Genomic DNA, 22372 nt, shown 5'->3' with positions numbered 1-22372 from the left:
GGCCTGCTTGGGCCACTTCACATCAGACTGCCTGGCAAGTTCAAGGCTCTGGCTTCAATCCCCACACACATCAAGAAAGCAAGAACAAATGACTTTCTTTTTTACTTTTCAATAGAACACTGCCAAAACAAGTAGCTTTGTAAGTTTTCTAGCTGAATCCAGAGGTACAGAGAACATCTGTTGAAGAAACAGCACATCACTGAGAGGAGGAGGTGGCACAACATGGAGTGGCCGCAGGCTGGTGGGTGAGGATGGAGTGAACTTAACCACGACAGCCATCAAACTCTATCACTACATAAGAGGGTCTTCATCTGCCACAGAACACATCTGTAACTCTAGCCTCAGGTTCAGGCAGATGCATCACAAATTCGGAGACCAGTCTGGGCTGTGCCAAACCCTGCTTCTAAAACCAGACAAAAATATGTATGTACCATTATTGTGAAGAGGTTCTTAGAAAAAAGCAATAGTAGAACAGACATTATTCTTTATAAATAAATGGCTCCTTTGTGTCAGTATTCACATTAGAAAAATATTGCCTGAAATTGACTTTCTGTGGATAAAATCCATACAAAGTTCTGCCCAGCATGGTGGGACATCCCTGACACACTACCACTCTGTAGCTAGAGGCAGGAAGACTGGGAGTTCAAGGCCAGTCTGGGCTACATGGGACCAGGCCTCAAAAACCAACACCCACATACACTCATTCATACACACGCATTCTCCTTCTCTCTCTCTCTCTTTCTCTTTCTCTCTCTCTCTCTCTCTCTCTCTCTCCCTCCCTCACACACACACACACATTAATTCTCTGTCTGTCTGTCTCTCTCTCTCTCACACACACACACATACACACACATATACACACATTCATTCTCTGTCTATCTGTCTGTCTCTCTCTCTCTCTCTCTCTCTCTCTCTCTCTCTCTCTCTCTCTCTCTCACACACACACACACACACACACACACACACACACACACACACACACACACACACCCCTGACTCCTGGTCACTGAGAGCACTCTGCCTCCACAGTAAGGAAGGCTTCCATAGCTTCAAGAGCAACACCTTCTGGCGGGCCAAACCTCAGGATAGAACCCCTTGCATTGGTCACAACGACACTGTCATCTTCCTGAGATACTATGGTACTTGGATAGGACAAAATAAACCCATTGGAAGTCCGAATAAAAATCTGCTCCTGTCCCTGAGACAATACTTCCTGGTACACATTGGAAATATCAAACGCCAGGGCTTCCCCCACCGCAGTCACAGTCTCTGGCTCTCTTTGGTCATGTGTCTCCATCCTAGAGAGGGGTTGGCTTATGTCTCCAGCTTCCCTTCCAACACTGGGACCCCCATCAGTAGACAGTGATCCACCTGGCCCAGGATGAAGAACTGGTTCTGGCATAATCTTGGAAACACAGGCAGCCGGCAGCAAGATGTTCACAGGCACAGTGTTATGGAGTGGAACGGCTGCAGCCTCTGCCAGAAGGACATGGCTGGGACTGGCCTGCTGGCCATCAAGGAAGGGTTGATTAGTCTCCCTGAGGGCTCCTGCCTCTGCATTTTCAGACTCTCTAAACAACAGAGACCCAATTCTTCTACCTGATGATGGCATATCACAAACACTGTTGCTCTTCCAGACGGCCCCAGAATCCTGATACATAGTGTGTTCTGGAATATTCTCTTCAGAAAACACAGACTCCTGGGCTGGGTGCATCCTGCTGGGCTCTGCTACTTGGGAATAAAGAGCTGACCCACTGACATCCTGAAATAGAAGAGTAGGGTCTGCAGAGCCATTCCTAGCTTCAAAGTCATCAGATGCCATCACCAGAAGCCACGAGCCCGCAGGTGGTGCATTTCTGTCACTAGCAGGAACCATCTCCCAACAGCTTCCTTCAGAGCAGAGAGAGTTCTCGCCGGCTGCAGGGTCAGAGCCTGAATAGTTCAGAAAAACCACAGTCACATACTCATCACCACAATGGGCTGTTCAAAATGGGCTTCCTTGAAAGAAGCAGTAATGCATATTCTCTTTGTACTTAAGCTGGGCAGCAGTTTTTTACTGGTTACTGTATCTATTCACAAAGGTAGATTTTGTATTAAAATCACATTCCAAGAGAGTTTAGCAGGGCAACTTCACTGAATGAACAGTGGACCCTTTCCTGAGGAGAGCCCAAGCTCAGAGTAGGTTTCAAAACAGATCCACAGCCAGCTCCCACCCCAACCCCACCCCTGGGCCTGGAAAACCTGGAAGGTTATTTAAACACGACCTTTTCAGATACCCAGCCAAGAGTCCTGGTCCTGAGGCCAAGGACCCTCTCACTCAGCCCCAGAATGTGGGTCGATGCAGACACTGAAGGACTATTTGCTGAGAGGAGGTGAATGTAGGATGGACTGCTTACTTCAAAGTACAAAAGAAGCTCAGAGAGAACAATGAGTAAGCGAGGAGCTGGGCTCCAAACTGAGCTGGGGGTGCCCTGTTCCCAGAAGATCTGCGGCAGAGCTGCATACAAATTCTAAGCTGCATGGGCGTGCGTGGCCCTGGTAAGTCTTTACAAAGGCATATGAATATTGTCCATACGGTATGTATGTTCAAAGTACCTAACAGACAGGAGTTGATTACAACCAGAACTAAAGCCAGAATGTCTTCCTTTCAAGTGTTACGTCTCCCATGTTGAATGCAGCTAAGTCTCGGATAGATACTAAGCCACAGTGCATGATAGATACTAAGCCACAGTGCATGTGTCCTTGGGACCTAACTCTGCCCAGCCTCTCAGACAGCCTGGGTCTGCTACCGGGAGACACCTATAAAGTGACGTTTAATAAGGGACTCTAGGAGACCCCCAAAGGCCTCATGATTCATGGGGCAAGAACATGGAACGAGAGTGTGTTGGGGGGCTAGGACAGACTTAAGACACTGGGGCTGGAGGGGTAGCTCAGTGGTTACAAGCACTGGCTGTTCTGTTAGAGGGCCTGGGTTCAATCTCTAGCACCCACATGACAGCTCACACCTGTGTGTAGCCCCAGTTCCAGGAGATGTGACCCTCAGACATACATGCTGGCAAAATACTAATGGACATAAAATAAACATAAATCATTTTTTTAAAAGAAAACAATACAACAATAACAAAAACCAAGAGACCAGAGAGTTATCTCATTGGGCCAAAGGGCACCCAACCCCTAAAAGGGATGGTTCTTGGTATATCTGTGCCTGCTAGTAGGATCTCTAAGCATGGGACGACCCACAAAATATGTGACTTACCCTTGCTAGTGGCTAGAGCAGGTGAGGGCCCAGGCTCCTGCTGGCATCCATTGGCAGAGGGAGGATACCCAGGGACATCTGTGGGCAAAGCCACTGTTCGGGGCTTTTTCACTGTGGCCTACGGAGAAAAGACTCCTTTATCTGAGACCAAAAGAACAGGCAGACCTACACCTTCCTGGAGAGGCCTAGAGGGGTGAGCTGTGAACTGACAAGGCCAAGTCATACACACAGACGACACCCACACGGATGACAACCACAAGGACAACAACCACACAGACGACACCCACACAGACAACAACCACATAGACGACGTCCACACAGATGACGCACACACAGATGACACCCACAGATGACACCCACACAGACGACACCCACACAGACAACAACCACACAGACGACGTCCACACAGATGACACGCACACAGACGACATGCACACAGACGGTCCACACCACTCACCAGCTTCCCCAGCTCCCTCGCCCTCTTCCGTACACAGCCCTTCTCCAGCCTCCCCTCCGTCTCCTGACTAGAGCACGTAGGTGTCTCTTTCCTCCTCAGGAACTCTGTGATCCCTAATGACCTGGCAACCTGAAGGGAAACAGTAGAAATAGCTTTGCTAGGGGCAGAGTGTGCCAAGTGGGTCAATCCCTATGCGCATGCCTGAGTAGAAATGCACTGTTTTGTGAGCGAGCAGTGAGCAGGGCTTAACAGGAAGAGGAGAGCTCTGGAGTCCCAGGGCCACTAAGGTGCAGCCCGTGATGGCTGAAGCTGGCCGGTCTGTGGGCAGGAGTGGAGCTGAGCCTCTCCTCAGAGCCGTCACTGCTTCCAATGTCAGCTTAACCAAGAGCCCTTCCTGCCACTTGTTCCTCTTCTTTCTAGAAAAAGATCTTGTCCATGCTAAAAACAGTCTCCTTTCTTGTGCTCCCTCATCTGGCTCCTTGAGCCTCAGCTGTCTGAAAAGATTTCTGTGAAGCTTAGAGAATGCTGAGAGAGCCAGAAAGAAAGAGACGAGACCCAGGGGCAGGCACAGGGAGGTCAGGGTTGGTGAGGGCCTGCTGTGCACACAATGGGGCCAGAGCTGAGGTCCAAAACAAGACAAACCACCTTTGCCCCAGACTTATGCTTTGAAAAGAGCTCACCGTAGCCACAGGCAGCTGGGTGATGCATTCAGAAGCGGTCAGAACATAAGGAGCACAACATAGCCCTCCCCCCCCCCCCCCCCCGGCCTTGTGTACCACACAGAAACCCGGCCTCCGGCAGGCAGGGACTGCTAGGTGAAAGCACTGGCTGCTCTGCCAGAGGCGCTGGCTTCTGTTCGCAGCACCCACATGGCGTCTCATACCCACCTAACTCTAGTCTCAAGGGACCCAACGTCCTATTCTGGGACCAGGTACAGACATTCATGTAGGCAAGACACTCAAACACATAAAATAAATAAAATAAAATAAAATAAAATAAAATAAAATAAAATAAAATAAAATAAAATAAAACAAAATCTAACAACATTTTTTAAAAAAGAAAACAAAATTAACCCTGAACACTAGCATTCAGGGGACTGTGGTGTTACGGTGTGAGCCCTGTGTGCAGGGGACTGTGGTGTAAGCCCTGTGCGCAGGGGACTGTGGTGCTCACAACTGTCTTTGAGCCATTCCAATTTTCTGTTTCTGGAACAAGGTTCACCACCCTTCTATTAATGAAACAAAACCTTCCCTCGACAGGACAAGGTTCCAGTGGCTAAAATGAAGGCGTCTCACCAGCACCCCCTCCCTCAATGACTGCTTCCTCCAGCTAAGAGCAAATGCCTTGCCCCTTGTGACATCACCTCATCGTTGCTGATCTCCAGGGGCTCCTGAGGGTATGCACCAGCGCTGCTGAGGTAATCCTGACACATTCTCTTCATCATGTCATATAACTCTTCAAACTCCTTGTACACAGCAGGAAAGAAAGGCTTCGCCCTGGGACTTTTCTCTACCTTTGTGACAGGAAGGATGAGCAGAGTTTAAATGCAAGGCAATGACACAGAAAACAGAAAACAAACTTGAAAGACAGAGCAAGCAAAGGTCCTCAACTTCAGAACCAGTCAGTGGCCAGCGCTGTCTTAGCTTCCTAGTGGTACCATGTAGACCATATACCACGCCTAACTCTGAGAGGCCAGTCAGGGGTAGGGTGCCAGAAAAAAAAAGCCTTAGGGTGAAGGCCACAAACCCTGGGACTAGCATGACCCCACAGGGAACATAAAATTGGCAAAAAGGCACCTTCAGCACCTAAGGGGCATATCCACACCTCCTAAGGGGCCTATCCACACCTCCTACAGGGCATATCCACACCTCCTAAGGGGCATATCCATACCTCCTAAGGGGCATATCCACACCTTCTACAGGGCATATCCACACCTCCTAAAGGGCATATCCACACCTTCTAAGAGGCATATCCACACCTCCTACAGGGCATATCCACACCTCCTAAAGGGCATATCCACACCTCCTAAGGGGCATATCCACACCTCCTAAGGGGCATATCCACACCTCCTAAAGCCACCATGGTTTCCCACGGTCCGGCTGCTGCTTATACAATTTAAAGTAGTCGAAGGAGTGACAGTGGCTTACACCCACACAGAGAGTTTCTAGGTGCTACAGCTCCCTTCAGCTCTGATCTAGTGAAGAAAAAGAAATGATTCTGAATGGCCTGGCACATTCTATAGGAATTAGGAAGACCAGCCTGCAGCACACTCAAGCTAACCCTCTCTCCCCAGACACGCCGTGGAGACTCACCTTCACCAGAAGAAGTTCATACAGCGTCACCACCTGAGCCAGCTGAGGCAGCACCAATTCCACCAGCTCCTCCCGGCCACACTGCTTGAGCGCCTGCCAAAAGAAGAGTGTGTGTCGGCCACCTTTAACTAGAGATAGGCACAAGCTGGTGAGACTCGGAATGTAAAGAGCAGGAAGATCCCCAGGACCCAGCTGTGCACAGTCTCACACCGCTGTCCAACAAGAAAGCATCACGGTCATTCCAGGGGCAAACACAGGTGCCTCGTGGGCGTGTGCTGCATGAGAGTGCAGGGCTCAGACGCAGAGAAGCCACGGAGCCACCGATGGCACCCAGGGATAGCATGTATGGGGTGGATTTCCATCCCACCTCTGTTTAAGGTGAGGTGCTGCTGTACTGCTGAGGTCCTGGGCTCAGTCGGGCCTCTTGCCTCAGTCCTGTAGGGATCATCAGAATGCATCATAGTACCTCGTTCTGGGGGAGGATTTAGGGAGGTGGTGGTATAATGAGAGGAGGGTGTGGCTCTGCAGGGGACACAGCAAAAAGAGGCAATGCCAGAAAAAAGGCAAAGAGAAGATGAGGACTTGGTAAGAGGGGAGGTGCAGAAGAAGGGCAGGAGGGCCTCTCAGGTCCCAGACGGGGACGAGGGTGGACTGGGAGCCAGAGCCAGAGGTCAGAGCTCAGCCTCTAATCTCAGCACCTAGAGGACTTGAGTAAGAAAGACTAGCAGGCCTTTAATCCCAGCACTTGGGAGGCAGAGGCAGGTGGATTTCTGAGTTTGAGGCCAGCCTGGTCTACAAAGTGAGTTCCAGGACAGCCAGGGCTATACAGAGAAACCCTGCCTCGAAAAACCAAAAACAAAAAAAAAAAAAAAGAAAGAAAGAAAGACTAGCAGGGCCACCCTGAGCTATAGAGTGAATGATGTCTCAAAATCTAAACAAAAATAAGAAAGAAGAAGGGAGGGGAGAGGCAGGAAAGAAGAAAGACAACGAACTGGGCTTCTAGCCTGTGTACCTAGTGGCCCTACATATCATAGGACCATACAGGAGACCAGCTTATACCCTCCTCACAACATGGAAGATTAATACACAGGCATCCAGGGAAAGAGTAGTCTGTCTTCCTTCCTTCCTTCCTTCCTTCCTTCCTTCCTTCCTTCCTTCCTTCCTTCCTTTTTTTTATTTTTTATTTTTTATTTTTTTTAAGATTTATTTATTTATTATAAGTACACTGTAGCTGTCTTCAGACACTCCAGAAGAGGGCGCCAGATCTCATTACGGATGGTTGTGAGCCACCATGTGGTTGCTGGGATTTGAACTCTGGACCTTCGGAAGAACAGTCGGGTGCTCTTACCCACTGAGCCATCTCACCAGCCCCCTTCCTTTTTTTTAAAGGGAAGTGATTTGGGGATTTGTTTAGCTGGAGACAGAATCTCACGATTTACCCTGGCTGACTCTGAACACCCAGAGATCTACCTGCCTTTGCCTCCCAAGTACTGAGATGAAGGAGTGTGCTATCATACCCAGCCACTGCTGAGCTCTCTGAGATGTGAGGCTCCAGAGAGAGGTCTAACCAAGTAGCACAATATGGCAGTCTGCAGAGGAAGCAAGGCAGGGAGAGGAACCTAAAGAAGCCTTGGAAACGCAACGCCATGTGTGAGGAGTAGGGAAGCCATGTGGCCTAGGCTTAGAGAATATTAGAGAACAGTGCAAGACCTGAGGAGGCCAGAGGAGCCAAAGGAAAGCCTTACTGGCAGGGTCGCTCAGCTCTGCAAACTTGGTGCATAAGTTCCATCCCCAGAAGCCAAGTGAAGAGAGAAGGAGAAAGCCAAGGCTACAATGGTGACCTCCACACCTGCCACGCCATGTAAATGAGTGCACACCCCTGCACGCACACACACTAAACAGGTTACGTTCTACTTCAACTTTCGAGAGCTCGTAGGGAAGGCCGACCTGTGGTTTCAGCTCTGTGGAAGCATAGGAAGGTGGTTTATAAAGAGTTACCTTGCCATGACCTAACTCACAAGCTTCCATAGAACCCATCTCCTTATTGTTAGCTCAATGACAGCCATCCCCCCAGCCCTCTTGTCAACCAACAGGTTCGGTCATCACTCCTCACCCTATTTCCTGCCAGAGTGGCAGCTCTGTCTAGTCTGTGCATGCTGCCCTCAGTAACCGCACTGGGCCTGGCATGTTGTTGCTGGACACAGTTCGTGTTTAAATAAGTGTCATCTCTCATCTAAGGGGGTCTAAGTGGTCCTGCTCACAGCAGCCACTCAGCTGGAGGACAGTGAGGTGTCCTCAAGAAAACAGACTCACTGCAGCCATCATGCACAGCCTGGGACAGCCTCCGACTCTGACACCACAGAACATAGATTCACGCTCTGGTCCTGCCTCCTGCCCACAGCTGCCCTGACCGCCGCTTGTCTGCTCAGATGGAAGGCCACTGTGACTGATGCTGAGAAGGCTGACAGTGCTTCACACGGGGCAGGGACTGGCGCTGAGCTGTCTCCCATTTGCACCTTCTGTAGATGGTGCAACCTTTAACTTCAAAGGGTCTCAACAGTGAGCCGTCCCAGGTTGCCATGACAACAGGGGAAGGGAGTAGCACTAACCCTCCTGAGTTTAATCTGCTGCTGCAACTTGTAACATCACATTGTGCTTGAGACATGATTTAAGAAAATCCCTTCTAGAAACCCACATCTTACCCACTACGTCATCTCTCCAGCCCACGGCCTGGAACTCTCAACCCTCCTGTTCAGGCTCCAGAGAGCTGGAATTTCTGGTGTGCATCACTACACCATTCTGGGATGTCGGTGTTTTAAGTTCAGAAACCAGACAGTGCCTGGAATGGTGGTCCAGGCCTGACACATGAGCTCTCAGGACACTGAAGCAAGTCCACTGTTAGATCAAGGCTAGCAGGAACTACACAAGCGACCCTGCCTCAAAACAAACAAGAAAAAGGAAGAGCGAAGGGAGGGAACAGTTAGATGCTGCACCAGACAAGCACGCCGAGTACACTGAATCAGAGCGCGTTACCTCCCGGAGCTGGGCTCCCCCGGACACACTCAGCCCTGAAGGCACAGCAGGGTCGCCTTCTGGCTGGACTGCTCTGCTCTCCCGCAGGCTGGCTGTGCTGACTTCTGCCTGGCTTTCCCAATTTCGATTTTTAGGTCCTAGGTATTTCTCTGGTCTCAGAAGAGCTGAGGTACTTCTATTTTGTGGTTCAGGTACCAGTGTTTCTTCAACTTCGACAGGCTGACCGCTCTATGTAGTGTTGCACACCCAACAATAAAACAAAATGAAAACTTGAAAACTCATGCATTATATGCCATCATGAACATTTTAAGGCACAGAAATGTCAAGTCAAATGCAAGGAACTTTCTAAACCATTTTTCTTTAGCTAATACCCTTTAACTACCACTCATTTTAAACTCTCCCACCCAGGACTCTTAAGAATATCAAATGGTTACTAGCCATTCAGGAAGTCTGGGCTGACAAACAGTGTGTGGGAACTTCTCTAAAGTTAATTATCATCTTAAAGCTTATCCCTGGGGCTGGGGTGGAGCTCAGCCTCAGAGAGAACTGGTGCTTGGTGTCAGTTAGATCTCCAACACCCAGCAACAACATTTCTTTTTTTTTTTAAATATTTATTTATTTATTATATGTGAGTACACTGTAGCTGTCTTCAGACACTCCAGAAGAGGGCATCAGATCTTGTTAGGATGGTTGTGAGCCACCATGTGGTTGCTGGGATTTGAACTCAGGACCATCTCACCAGCCCTCGAATTCATTTCCAACTTATAACTTATGCACAACCTTGAATGCGTTATAATAACCTCGTCATTGTATTTCAAGCACCGTAAGCGCATCCCTTTTTAGATTCGCTTTTTAGTTGTATGCATGTGCTCATCTGTGCGGGATACGTGTGTGTGTGTGTGTGTGTGTGTGTGTGTGTGTGTGTGTGTGTGTGTGTGCAGATGCCTGCAGAGACCCTGAAGCTGGACTTACAGGGGGTTGTTAGCCACCTCACACAGGTGCTGGGAAACAAACTCGGGTCCTCTGCAAGAGCAGAGTGTGCCCTTAACCAGGGAGTCATCTCTCCAGCTTCAAATGCATCCTTTGAAAACCCATCCTTCAGTGGACCTGAGTAATTACACAACGTTCTCAGAAGAGAAACCTGCCCCTCAGTGCCACTGTCTCTTTTACCCTCCTAACTCCCAGTTTGTCCCCAGGGACATGGGCCTAATCAAGCTCTGTCTCCGTGGCTTCCCAAGGCTCCCTGGAGGAAACCCTGAGTGACAGTCTAGCCAATGCCCTCTGAAAACACCTTCAGGATGGCTGTAGTGTCAAAGAGCTGACCTAAGGACACACAGGCTGTGAGGGCTGGCACCAGGTACCATGTGTCCCTTAAGTCTTTTCTGTTTGTCATGTTTTTGTTCTGAGCTGGGTACAAAAGTATTGCCCAGGCTTAGCTTCTATTCCGGCCTCATCTGATGCTCCTACTTCTGGCTCCTGAGTAACTGGGACCCCTGGCACCCTCCACCCAGCTGCCCTAACTCCTTCCAAATAGTCACTGCCGCAGTTTTAGGAGGAGCTGGGTGTGGCTGCGGGCTGAAGTACCACATGACCCCTCAGGAAGGAATAGGAGATCATGCTGAAGGTGTTCCTGCCCACCCTACAGGACAAAGGGGACAATTAGTGGAGCCTACAGCTATTCCCAAGGTAAGGCAGCTGGGTAAACCCAAGAGCTGTCTCCACGACTGAAGAGGTGGCCAGTACTAGGGAGCCTGCTGGTCCCATTTGTCTAAGGCAGTCTGGGTGTGCCTGTCCTTCTACTGTGGAAATGCCCAGGCTGATGACACCCACAGGCTGAAGGGTAAAAGGAGAATGCCTAACTATTCTCAGTTGAAACAGACCCCATGACAGAAGACTAACAAGAAAACAAAATTCGTCACAAACGTGCAGTTCTCTGCATGGGCAATGCCAGAGAAAGGTCAGAGAGGGTTTCCAACTTCAGATTCCAGATACCATAAAGGAAGGACAGCCACTGTTTAGACAAAGGGAAGAAGCTGTAAACACCCAAGCAGTATCAAGAATGGAATCCGAGCCGAGTCCACAGCGGTGTCATCTGTCTAGGTAGCGGCTTCACCGCCAACGCCACGGCCATGGCTGGAGCGCTGGTGCGCAAAGCGGCGGACTATGTCCAGAGCAAGGACTTCCGGGACTATCTCATGAGTACGCACTTCTGGGGCCCAGTTGCCAACTGGGGTCTCCCCATTGCTGCTATCAATGACATGAAGAAATCTCCAGAGATTATCAGTGGGCGGATGACTTTCGCCCTCTGTTGCTATTCTCTGACATTCATGAGATTTGCCTACAAGGTACAACCTCGAAACTGGCTTTTGTTTGCATGCCATGTAACAAACGAAGTAGCTCAGCTCATTCAGGGAGGACGACTTATCAACTACGAGATGAGTAAGCGGCCATCTGCATAGCGGTACAAGGACCAGCTCTTGAAAGAGACAGTGCTCCAGCCACTGCTGCAGCCACAGATCATGTCAGCATGAGTAGTCGTGCTGAAGGGAAAACACAGAATGCTATCTTAATGACCATGCCAACATTATTGAATAGCCGAGAGTCCCTAAACCCACTCTCTGCTGCCTTATCAATGCTAAACCTTATTTGTCTTCATCAAGAGTAGTTCAAAATATGCAACTAATTTAATAATTTTGAATGATGGTTTTATCTATAGCAATCTGTAGTAATATGTATATTATCTATTGGGATTTGTGTAATAAAAAATCTAAGGGAACAAAATTTTATAACTACAAGCACTTAAGTACTCAAAATTCTTGACTTTTTCTTTAATGACAATAGTAAACCCTCAGTTGGTCACATGTCTACACATAATTTCCAGTGATAACAAGTATCGGTGTTTTCCATATGTAACTCAGATCTGTAACTTAATGGCAATAAATGGTTTAAATATTAAAAAAAAAAAAAAAAAAAAAGAATGGAATCCAAGGGAATTAAAGGTGGTGGCACACCCCTTTAATCCCAGCAGAGGCAGAGGCAGGAGGATTTCTGAGTTCCAGGTCAGCCTGGTCTACAAAGTGAGTTCCAGGACAGCCAGGGCTACACTGAGAAACCCTGTCTCGAAAAAAACCAAAACCAAAACAAAAAAAAAAAAAAAAAAGAGAGAGAAGCATTTAAAAAAAAAGAAAAAAGAATGTAATCCACGGAGCTGGAGGGATGGCCCAGGAGTTAAGAGTGCTTGCTGCCCGTGCTCCCAGAACCCAGGTTCTATTCCCAGCTCTATTCCATGTGGTGGCTCACATCCATCTAACTCCAGTTAACTCCAGGGATCCAATGCCTTCTTCCTGTCTTGAAAGGCAAAATGTATGCACATGGGACACAGAAATACATGCAAGCAAAATACCCAACATAAGATTATTTAACAAGAGAAAGGAAGGAAGCAATAGGTGGAGACACTGTAATGGGCTAAGTCAGGGACTTGGCCAGCGGTGGGACCAAGCACAGCAAGGTGGGTTCCGTTCATAACTGAATGATTTTTAAGCTCCCTAAGTAACACATCAAAGCGCTCCTGTCCCCACTGTGCAGCTAGCTGTCCTTGAGGCTGCCACACCTCCACTCCCTCACAGGAAGCTGGGGGCGGGCGCCAGCCTCTCTGCCCTGGGCTTCTCCTGTAACTCTAGCAGACTGCCCTCAAGCCTTGTTTGCATCAGTTCTTAAACTCTCTTACTAAGGAAACTAAGAATCTTAAGAGCGGACTCCAGTTTCCCAGGTATCAAATGATGGCTCTGCTGGGACGCCACAAGATTTCCACAAACCCTTCTTTCTTACCTTTTAATTTTCTAATTGGCAGAGGAAATGAACCCATTCCCACATCCCTAGACAGGATCAATAGGACTTGTCTCAAAAAATAAAACCAAGCCAGGCCTAGTGGCGGATGCCTTTAATCCCCACACCCCAAAGGCAGATTCAGACGGGCATACTCTGTGGGCTCCGGGCCAGCCTGGTCTAAGAGCATACATGGCCACAAGACCTGAGTTTGGCTTCCAAGACCCATATCAGGTGGCACATGAACACATACACACACCCATATAAAATATATTTTTTAAAGTTAAGGTTAGAGTTTTCCATGACCTTCTATGAAAGGGCATCCTGGTTACATACAGTACACACTTTGAACCAAAAGCCTTTGGCCTGAGACCTAGAAACACTGCACCCTGGGCCTGACCAGTCACCCTCCAAGTCTTACTGTAGTACTTCAGGTAGGAATGATCACTAAGAGAATGTACAGGGCCGGGTGCAATGCACACACCTGTAATCCTCACACTGGTGAGACAGAGGCAGGCACATTTCTGTGAGTTTGAAGGCAGCCTTGACAACACAGTAAGTTCAAGGACAGCCAGGGCTATATAGAGAGACCCTGTCTCAAACAAACAAACAAAATACAAAATAATAAATAAATAAATAAATATATATATGTGGAAAAGAAAAAGGACAGGGCTAAGGAGTAGCCCAGTGGCAGAGCATGTGCCTAGTCCTTGAGAGCAGTCCTTGTCACTAAGAGTGACTGGAGGAGGAGGAGGAAGAGGGAGAAAGAAGAGGTGGACAAGGAATGTGAGACTGATACTCTTGGCGCAAGCAGTGCCTGACAGGGAATACAATAAGGTGTACTGCAGACATCAGTGATAAAGGCAAGATAATATTTTTAGTCCTATTAGAGGGCGGATCCATGGCCCTACCTCCAGGCCTCAATATACATCTCCTGGGCCCAAGTGTCATCCGTCTAGGCCCCAAGGTACTAATTGTAAACTAGTTACCAGCTTCACTCCACCTTAGAAGCCCCTGATCTACTGCAGGTAAAGAAGAGACCACAGCAGGCAGACGCTTCTTCCCACACTCCTCTGCCACATGAGTACCAGTCAAGGGTACTCTCTAGACAGCCATGGCCATGTTCCACCAAATGTGCTCACCAAGGGAGGCCATGGGCAAAAGACACACACTCCCACCCGTCCAGCATCAGTGTAACAACTGTGGGTTTGGGGACCTCACTGTGATAATGTGTGTCCTGAGCCCCATCTGACACTGTAAGATGTAACTGAAGGAGGGTGGGGAAGGGAGCAGAGATAAGGGTCCTGTCACCACACAGAGCATTACCTGTAGGGTATGCCAAGCTGACTCTGCCTCCTCCACACAGAGAGCAGCTGCTGTGGACGGTTCCGGGCCGGCAAGGCCTCCGGTCTTTGAGTCTGTGCAGCCCAGGGTCGGGCCCCCATCAGCTTTCTCCAACAGCAGCACCCCAGGCTGCAGCCGGCTATGGCCTGGGTTGAGCTTACAGTGCCTCGACAGCCCCCCTTTCCCTATGTAGGACTTTCCACACGTGTGACACTTAAAGGCCTTGGGTCTCAGGGCACAGACTTCAACGTCGAAGAAGGCAGGCTTCTCCGGAGGCTCCTCCTCTTCCTCCACGCTCAGCTCTGAGTAGTCATCAGAATCCGACAGACGCCCTTCTGCTAAGTCCTCGGTTTTGATGAACTTGTAGTCTCTGGCTTTATACCTGGGAGGCCGGGATACCCGTCCAGATCGAGTTCTTACCCTTAGAGATTTCTTTGACTTCTCAGTACGTGCTGTGTGCAAGCTGGAAATCAACAGGCTAGATGGCACAGCTGCAACTGCGCGTGTACCCGAGGCTGCCACCGGGCTGAGAGCGATACCACACCCGCTTGCAGTCTCGTGGGCCTTGGCTCTCTTCAAAGGGACTGGATGGAGGTCTGGCAGCATCTTCTGTACAAACACCCGAGGAGCAGGAGGCTGAGGGGAGCGTCTAAGGAACTGCAGCTGTGACTCCGTCCTCCCCAGGGCCTGCACCCTGAGCAGCTGAGGGCTGGAGACACACACACCCTTGCTGGGGCTTCTCCCAGGTAGCTGACTTTGTCTTGCTGTTTTGAGTTGGATGGTGGCCAGGGGGTGCATTGTTCTTTCCTGAAGTTTGGTGTCACCAGATACCTTGACACAAATAGCTTCAAGTTCCTTAAACACAAAAAGAAACCGGAAGGAGCATTAAACCTCTGCACTGCCCTCCCCGCCCACACAGCGTTGTGAGCCGCATAAAGTCAGTACTGAGAACCGAACTCGGATCCTCTAAGACAGCAGTCTATGTTCCTAACCACTGATCCACCATGTGGACCTGTGTGTGTGCTCGTGTGAGTGAGGGGGGCGAGGGGGAATGGGAGGGAAAGAGAATACAAGCTATGTGTGTGGGGATGCTTGAAAACGCCAGAGATCAGATCCCTGTAACTGGAATTGCTCCAGGTGGTTTGTGAGCTGCTAACGTGGGCACTAAGAACAGAACTAGGTCCTCCTCAAGAGCGTACAGCATCCTTAACTAAGCCATCTCTCTGGCCTTCGGGACATCATCTGGCCTTCTACATGATGCACAGACATATAAGCATGCAACAAAACACCCAAACACATAAAATAAAAATTTGTTTAAGAAGAAAAGAAAAAAATATTACAGCCAGGTATGGTGATACACATCTTTAATCCCAGAATTCTGGAGGCAGAGGCAAGTGCGGGCAGATCTCTGCAAATTACAGGCCAGCTAGGGGTATGTAGTAAAAGCCTGTCTCAAACAATAAAACAAAATAGTATCATCACAATCTGGGAGTGGTGACACGCACTTGTCACCTCCACATTCAGGACAATGTAAGAGAACTGCCACAAGTTACAGCCTGTGCAACAGACTCTATCATCTATCTAGTTTATCATCTATCATCACCTCAGCCAATCACCCGTCAGGTAAGTCAGGTCATCTCTGAGCCTGACTGCACTTTCAAGACTGTTCCTGCTGCGTGCAGCTCCAGCAGGTTCACTCCCTGCAACCAAGTTCACCGTTCTCCTGCTTCTAACCCTCTGTTCCCAGCGTCTGCTCAGAGCGCCACTGGCCTGTACTTATATACACGTATGAGCTTCTCCAGGAACACACACCTAGAAATCTGCACTTGCAACGGTTTTCTTTTAATCCAACGAAAACTTAACTGTGTATGTTCTTTAACCCAGCAGTTCACTTTCTGACTCTATTTAAAAAACAAACAAACAAACAAACAGCAACAAAAAACTGGGCAAAAAGTATGTCCTACATCTGAGGCAGCACTTTCTGTAAGAGCCAGATACCCACCAAAGAAGAGGGCTGCCTTCAATAGCATCCACGAATATTTACTAAGCACCACCTATGAGAGACAGCCACGTGTGTCAGGAATGAGCTGTCTGGAAAGAAGTTGGGGACAGCAGGAGAGAAGAGGCCCTGTACTTACAGAACAGAGATGACCAGCATTGAGAGACAGACAGACAGACAGACAGATACTATCAGGCACGGGCTTGTGCCCTCCAGACAAATTAATATGCTGGACTGGTGATCACCTAGGGTGTGTGTGTGTGTGTGTGTGTGTTGGGGGTAGAAAGGACAGCAATCCTGTGCACTAGAGAATACTGGCTTAACCCACCAGATGCCAGTAGCATCCCCAATTGTGACAAAGTCTGTGTCTCTCCAGGGAATGTAGCTCCACTCATTTGAGACCACCAGCAAACCCTCTGTAGAGCCAATCTACCAGTGAGAGGTCAGTGACAGAGTCACACAGGAAAGAACTGTCACTAAAGTCGAGCTGGAACACACCCCTTGTCTGCATGCCGGGTGGGTACACTATTACAAACAGCAGCCTCTCTTTGAAATTAAGGAAGAAGAAATGTGGGGATTAGGTGTCCTGTAAGCCCCTAATTCCTGGGCTACGTGTGACTCAATGACAGTTAGTAACTGTGCACATCCTCAAGAACCATTGTTTGTTGGACTTTACTAAAAGCCATCCAGAATATCTAAGATCTTGGGATATGCCAGATATTATATGAATGAACACACACACACACACAGCCCTTGTTTTAGGAAAACTGGTCTGATTATTGATCCTGACTGGCTTATTATGTTATGTGGGCATATAATGTGTTATACAACACTTGATACTTTGTTTTGTGTTTATTTGATTCAGCAATTTTTTTTTTTTGTCTTTGGTTTGTTTGTTTTTCCAGACAGGGTTTCTCTGTGTAGCCCTGGCTGTCTTGGAACTCACTCTGTAGACCAGGCTGGCCTCCAACTCAGAAACCTGCCTGCCTCAGCTTCCCAAGTGCTGGGATTAAAGTCGTGTGCCACCACTGTCCAGCTCAGCAGAAGTTCTTAAGTCCCTCTGGCACCCATTTATAAGCATCAGCTCACTCCCTGCAGGTCTGTAGGATTGCCTCTCCTGGGACAATCGCCTCAGACCTGTCTTTTCAAATGTTTCACTGACAATTCTGAAAGGAGACAGTAGTCCCCAGAGACAGGTCAGGCAGGTAACACTGCCACAGTGACACAACAGAGGCCTTCGAGAACGTTCCAGAAGACGACTGTCTCTCAGGTGCCTTGAAGGTCACAATGAATTGGTCAGGCATTACAAGGCACTTCTGTCTAAGGGAAACGAGGCTTCTTGGAAGGCTAGGACCGCGCACAGCTGTTGGTGGAATTGAAGTGTGTCTATAGGTCAGGAACAGTGAAGATGGGACCAGAGACCCACATTACCCCAGAAGGTGGTCACTGGCTTGTACTTTTGGTCTGCTGTCCCCACAGTGAGCCAGAGCTTGCTATCCTGGTTGTATCAATGAACCCCAAGTGTACCCCGGAATGCTGCCTCTCCTCTCCTGCATTTCCAGCTGGCACCCAGCCTGGCAAATCTAGCTCAGACACTAGCTTTTCAGCATTAGCTGTGTGCTCCCAGAGACCGTTTCCTTTTTCTGAATGTATTCAGTTAGTTACATCTCTAGCTTTTTGTCCTTGACCAGCTATCATCTGGGTCTTGTGTCACTTCCTCCTAGTCCTCAGACTCCTTGGGGGCAGAATCCTTATCTGCTTGGCCTCTGGGTTATCAGGGCACAGTTTAAGCTGGAAGATTATCCTGCACACCAGGCCACAAAGGGGTCCATTCTTTCATTATTTGAATCTGGTTTTCACCATCCCCATCACACCAGCTACCACCAGCAAATCTATCAAGCTAACTTTGATTAAGTTTGCTCTCCTTTGGTGGAAATTATATCACTGCCTCTTTCCAAAGCTGTCATATCAAATTCAAAATTGTGGCCATATTTAGCAAGGTAAGGAGGACACAGCCTTAGAGTACAGCAAGCCGAGACACTGAACCTCTCTTGTGTGGTTTCCCTGGGGTGGCAGCGATGTAGTTCGGTTGATAAGAGTGTTAAACCACAGAGGAACCACACAGTTCAGCCCCAGCACCGCACACACCTCTAGAGGAGGGGAAGGAAGGATTAGCGATTTAAAGTCATGCTCAGCCATGTGTCAGGTCTGCAGCCACCCTGGGAAACAAGACCTAATCTCAGAAAGGAGACAAACCAAAAAGCAAAACATGTCATGTGGCCGCTGACAGCCGTGCCTCTCTGACAATGTATGATAGCGTGCAGACGCTCCGAGCAGGAGCTTCACGGAGGCCGCACCAATGGTGTGTCACGTCTGTCTCAGACTTGCTCCCTAGGGCAGCAGTCTACCAGTGAGGAACCTTAGATAGTGAGCCATCCTTCCTGCAGGCAGAGAAGCCAATGCCCAACGAGGGTCAGTCACCAAGGGTCACTCTTCTAGCAAGTGCTGTCAGGAAGACAGCACGCCTTGAATAGCCAATATCTACCTCAAAACCACTGGAGACCACAGAATTCTATTCTCTGCCCTATTTTTGGTGGAGGCAGCTCTCTCTCCTGGTCTCTCCCCTGAGGTGAGGTGTGTGTTGTCATTTGCAAAAGCCAGCAGGTCTTCTTACGACCGACATAGAGTACCTTCAGTTTCAGGAGCTACCTGGACCCTCCCAGGAGAAGCCAGATTTTAATGGCTACTCTCAAAACAGCCCAAATCTGTGTGAGCTAGGGGGTAAACCCGCCGGGAGGGAGGGAGTTCTGCAGTGCGGCGCCTTCCTGTGCTTCTTTGCTACTGTATTGGACACTGAAGTTTGCCAAAGTCTCCAGCAAAGTTCTCTCCACTCAGGCTCAGTTCTGGGTCAGTGGCTGCGCGTGCCGCCACCGCTTTCCTCTAAATTCACTCAGCTCTGGGTTCCAGCTCCAGAACCGATCAGGAGAAAGTTCTCCCTTGTCACCCCCCACCCCCAAGACGTGACTTATGCTACCCGCTGGCCGTTGAGAATACACTTGGCCTCAGTGTAGAACCTGGCATACTTCTAGCGCCCCATAGATGCTGAAGGAAGGACAAGTTGCTGTAGGGCGGGCCAGGCGCCGAGGGGCTTGGAGCAGGGCTGTGAGCGCAGAGGAGGAAGCAGGACGCCCCGAGGTGGGCCGGGCGCGCAGAGCTGGGCGCACACGACCCAGGCTCCGAACGCGGTCCGCAGCGGCCAGCTCCGGCCCCTCCACCCCGCGCGGCGCCTCACCTGCGGTGTCAGCAGGCGCGGGGCCTCGGCGCCCGGCCCCCGCTGGGCCTGTTGGGCCCCGTCCCGGAGCCGCCGCGCCGCGGCCGGCAGCGTGCTGGGCGGTGGCTGCGCCCGAGTCACCTGCTCCAGAACCCGCCGCAGCTGCTCGGGGTCCAGCGGAGCCAAGCGCACGGCGCCGTGGCTCCGGCCGGGAAGAGTCGAGCCACTGTCGCCGACATTCCCGGACTCCGGTTCCGCGCCTGCCATGGCGGCCTATGGGGGGGGACTCGAACCCGTGTCGTCTGTAGGGGCGGGGCGGAAGTGCGTCACCCGGTAGAGGGCGGAACCTACGCGTGCCCGGCAGGCCAAAACATCTCCATGGCTCCGGGGCTTGTACTAAATTGCTGCCGCCGCCGCTCTGTTAATGTTTCGATCCCCAAGTGTCACTCGCTCCATGCTGATGTCCCGGATCGGATCCTCAGTGGAGGTCTTCGGAGTTCCCGAGTCCCGGGCTTACACTGATCTCTAATCCTCAAATTGAAAAGTCTTCCTAACCCCGCTCGAGAAACTTGGCGTTACAGTCACGCACCACTCACTACTTCTGGTTTTATGCGGTGCCAGGGGCTCGAACCATGGCTTTATGAATTCTAGGACAAAGGTTCAACCAAGTTAAGATTTACAAGGGGGCTTCTCGAGAGGGAGTCAGTTTAAACGTCTGAGCAGTCAGTCAGACATACATGTTGGTGGCTTTCAAGTTACAAAGGGTTACAAGGGTTGCTGGAGGAAACCTTTTCCCCTCTGCAGTAAATGAGTTTAGAGGGCTGCTCAGGGTGACTCTAGAGGATCCTTTCACAGACTGCAGTCTGGTCAGATAAAACTACAGGTCACATTATAATTTATAATCCTCACATATATAAAGTGTAGTCTCGTGAGGTTCCTAGAAAATTGCAAGTTTATACCTGAGAAAAGAAATAGGTAATATATACATAATTTATTGTTGTCTTAACATTATTATTTGGGGGAGGGTGGAGTTCAAGACACGTTTCTCCGTGTAACCCTGCACAGAGTGTCCTAGAACTCCCTCTGTAGACCAGGCTGACCCTGAGTGCTGGAAATGAAGGTGTGTGCCATCATGCCCAGTTTTTAACATTATTATCTTAAGCATTTCTATATAGATGGAATATTCTCTTTATGTTGGCAACCTTCTCAGTAATTGTCAATTATGCATGAGTCCTTGCTTGACACCCTGCTGGCATGAGGCTTCAGCGCGACTCCAGGGTAATGAGCACTTTTCCCTTCCGTGTGTCCGCTCAGTTTTACCCTGCCTCACAATAGGATTATAAAGTTTGCATTTAATTTCATTTTTTGTTTTGTCTTATGTGTATGGGTGTTTTGCCTGGGTCTATGTACACAACTCGTGTTACTGGCAGTCCCCTGGAACAGAGGGATTGCTGTGAGCCACCATGTGGTTGCTGGGAATGGAACCCTGGACTTCTGTAAGAGCAGCCAGTGCTTGGAACCACTGACCCATCTCTCCAGCCCCAAAATGTTTGCATATTTGACATTAGTGCTCCATCTGAAGCCTCCTCAAGTGTTTCTGGGGTGACCCATCCCACAGCTACCTGGCATCTAGAGTGAACATCTCGAGGGCAGGAATGACATATTACCCATTGGGTGCCCAACACAAGCTCTGAGCCAAAGTATACACTCAGGGATGCATGGATGGATGCATGCATTGATGGATGGATGGATGGATGGATGGATGGACAGACAGATGGATGGGTGGGTAAATAGATGGGCAGATGCATCCATCCACCCATGTGTCCACCCTTCTCACATTTCAGTCTGTCCATCCGGCTCCCCAGCCTCAGCCTAACTTCTCTCTGTACTGTAGTGGTTCTGTGTGTCAGCTCTTCGCTGAGTAGCACAGTAGGACCACTGGTCAACACATCCTCATTAAGCCCCTGTTGGGTGGATGAGGGTCCTATCAATCACGAGTCAGTGTGAGATGAGGGAGACGCATAGGAGAGGGACTGGGGACAGCCTGCTGCCAGGGAAGGCTCTGATTATTGCATTTCACCAAAGGATTCTCTTTTTATTTTAAACTATGTATGTATGTGCCTGAGTATATACTATGTGTGTATTATGTGTGCACTTGTGAGCAAGAACATCAGATCATCTGCGGTGGTTATAAGCCACGGTGGGTGCTTGCCTGCGTGCGTGCGATGGGAACTGACCCCAGGTCTGATTATCATCTTTATCATTACTGAAGCCAGTTTCCACCCTGCAGTGTCCTGAGTTACTCCCCTGGCATCTCACTAAGGTTGTCCACGGGTCTTTGTCTCAGTGGAACAACAACAGGCTCCATGTATGGCCTGGAGCTCACATCTGCCAGCCTCAGCCTCCCGAGTGCTGGTGTTACAGGTGTCTGTCACCGTACCCACTTACTTCTTCACTATTTTCTTCCTTTTCTCTTCCCTCCAACCGTAAATTGAGAATTACCCCCATTTTCCAGAATATCGACTCTGTTTTAACAACCTCTTGACTGTGCTGGAGAGAAAAAAACCTTATCATTTGAATTGGAGGATGTGTACATTTCAAATTAACAGACAAAAGATGGGTTACCAGAAGACCGGATTAGAAAATGAATGCTGAATAATACTGGCCAGGCGTGGTGCAGCGGTGCACCTCTGATTCCAGCCTGGAGGTCCTTCTGCCTCCAGTGCCGGGGTTAAAGACAGTCACCACCACGACTAAATTCAAGATAATTTTAATTAATTAATTTTTGTCCTGTTTTATTACATTTTGTTTTTGTGACAGGGTTTCTCTGTGTAGCCCTGGCTGTCCTGGAACTTGCTCTGTAGATGAGGCTGGC

General features: G+C 49.4%; 1 protein-coding gene and 1 pseudogene across 4 annotated transcripts; one reads left to right on the top strand and one right to left on the bottom strand.

Annotated features, from left to right (window-relative positions):
* Nucleotides 1-75: 75 nt before the first annotated feature.
* Nucleotides 76-19831, bottom strand: Zfp839 (zinc finger protein 839). Of its 4 annotated transcripts, none has more exons than NM_028365.2 (8): nucleotides 19519-19803; nucleotides 14210-15082; nucleotides 9059-9286; nucleotides 6026-6118; nucleotides 5077-5226; nucleotides 3714-3842; nucleotides 3257-3374; nucleotides 84-1932 (listed from the first exon to the last, which is right to left on the bottom strand). In NM_028365.2, the coding sequence occupies exons 1-8, from the start codon at nucleotides 19762-19764 to the stop codon at nucleotides 1004-1006; spliced, it is 2766 nt and encodes a 921-aa protein (NP_082641.1). In that variant the 5' UTR covers nucleotides 19765-19803; the 3' UTR covers nucleotides 84-1003. The 4 variants fall into 4 exon arrangements, 3 of the variants coding, with proteins under 3 accessions (XP_006516335.1, NP_082641.1, NP_001186714.1); XR_001780491.2 differs by having other exon boundaries at nucleotides 1196-1932; nucleotides 8728-9286; nucleotides 19519-19831; XM_006516272.3 differs by lacking the exon at nucleotides 3714-3842 and having other exon boundaries at nucleotides 76-1932; nucleotides 19519-19829.
* Mpc1-ps (mitochondrial pyruvate carrier 1, pseudogene) lies at nucleotides 11128-12012 on the top strand (annotated as a pseudogene).
* Nucleotides 19832-22372: the final 2541 nt, after the last annotated feature.

The sequence above is a fragment of the Mus musculus genome, chromosome 12, assembly GCF_000001635.26.
Source record: "Mus musculus strain C57BL/6J chromosome 12, GRCm38.p6 C57BL/6J".
Taxonomy (NCBI): domain Eukaryota; kingdom Metazoa; phylum Chordata; class Mammalia; order Rodentia; family Muridae; genus Mus; species Mus musculus.
This window is presented reverse-complemented; position numbering and strand designations above follow the sequence as displayed.

Excerpts from the sequence above, each read along its gene's own strand:
- Zfp839 (NM_028365.2), bottom strand. The coding sequence starts at position 19,764 with ATGGCAGGCGCGGAACCGGAGTCCGGGAATGTCGGCGACAGTGGCTCG. Across the intron at positions 5,227-6,025 it reads ATGAACTTCTTCTGGTGAAG|GTAGAGAAAAGTCCCAGGGC; the intron begins GTGAGTCTCCAC and ends CCTGTCACAAAG. Across the intron at positions 3,375-3,713 it reads CGAGGGAGCTGGGGAAGCTG|GCCACAGTGAAAAAGCCCCG; the intron begins GTGAGTGGTGTG and ends TTTTCTCCGTAG.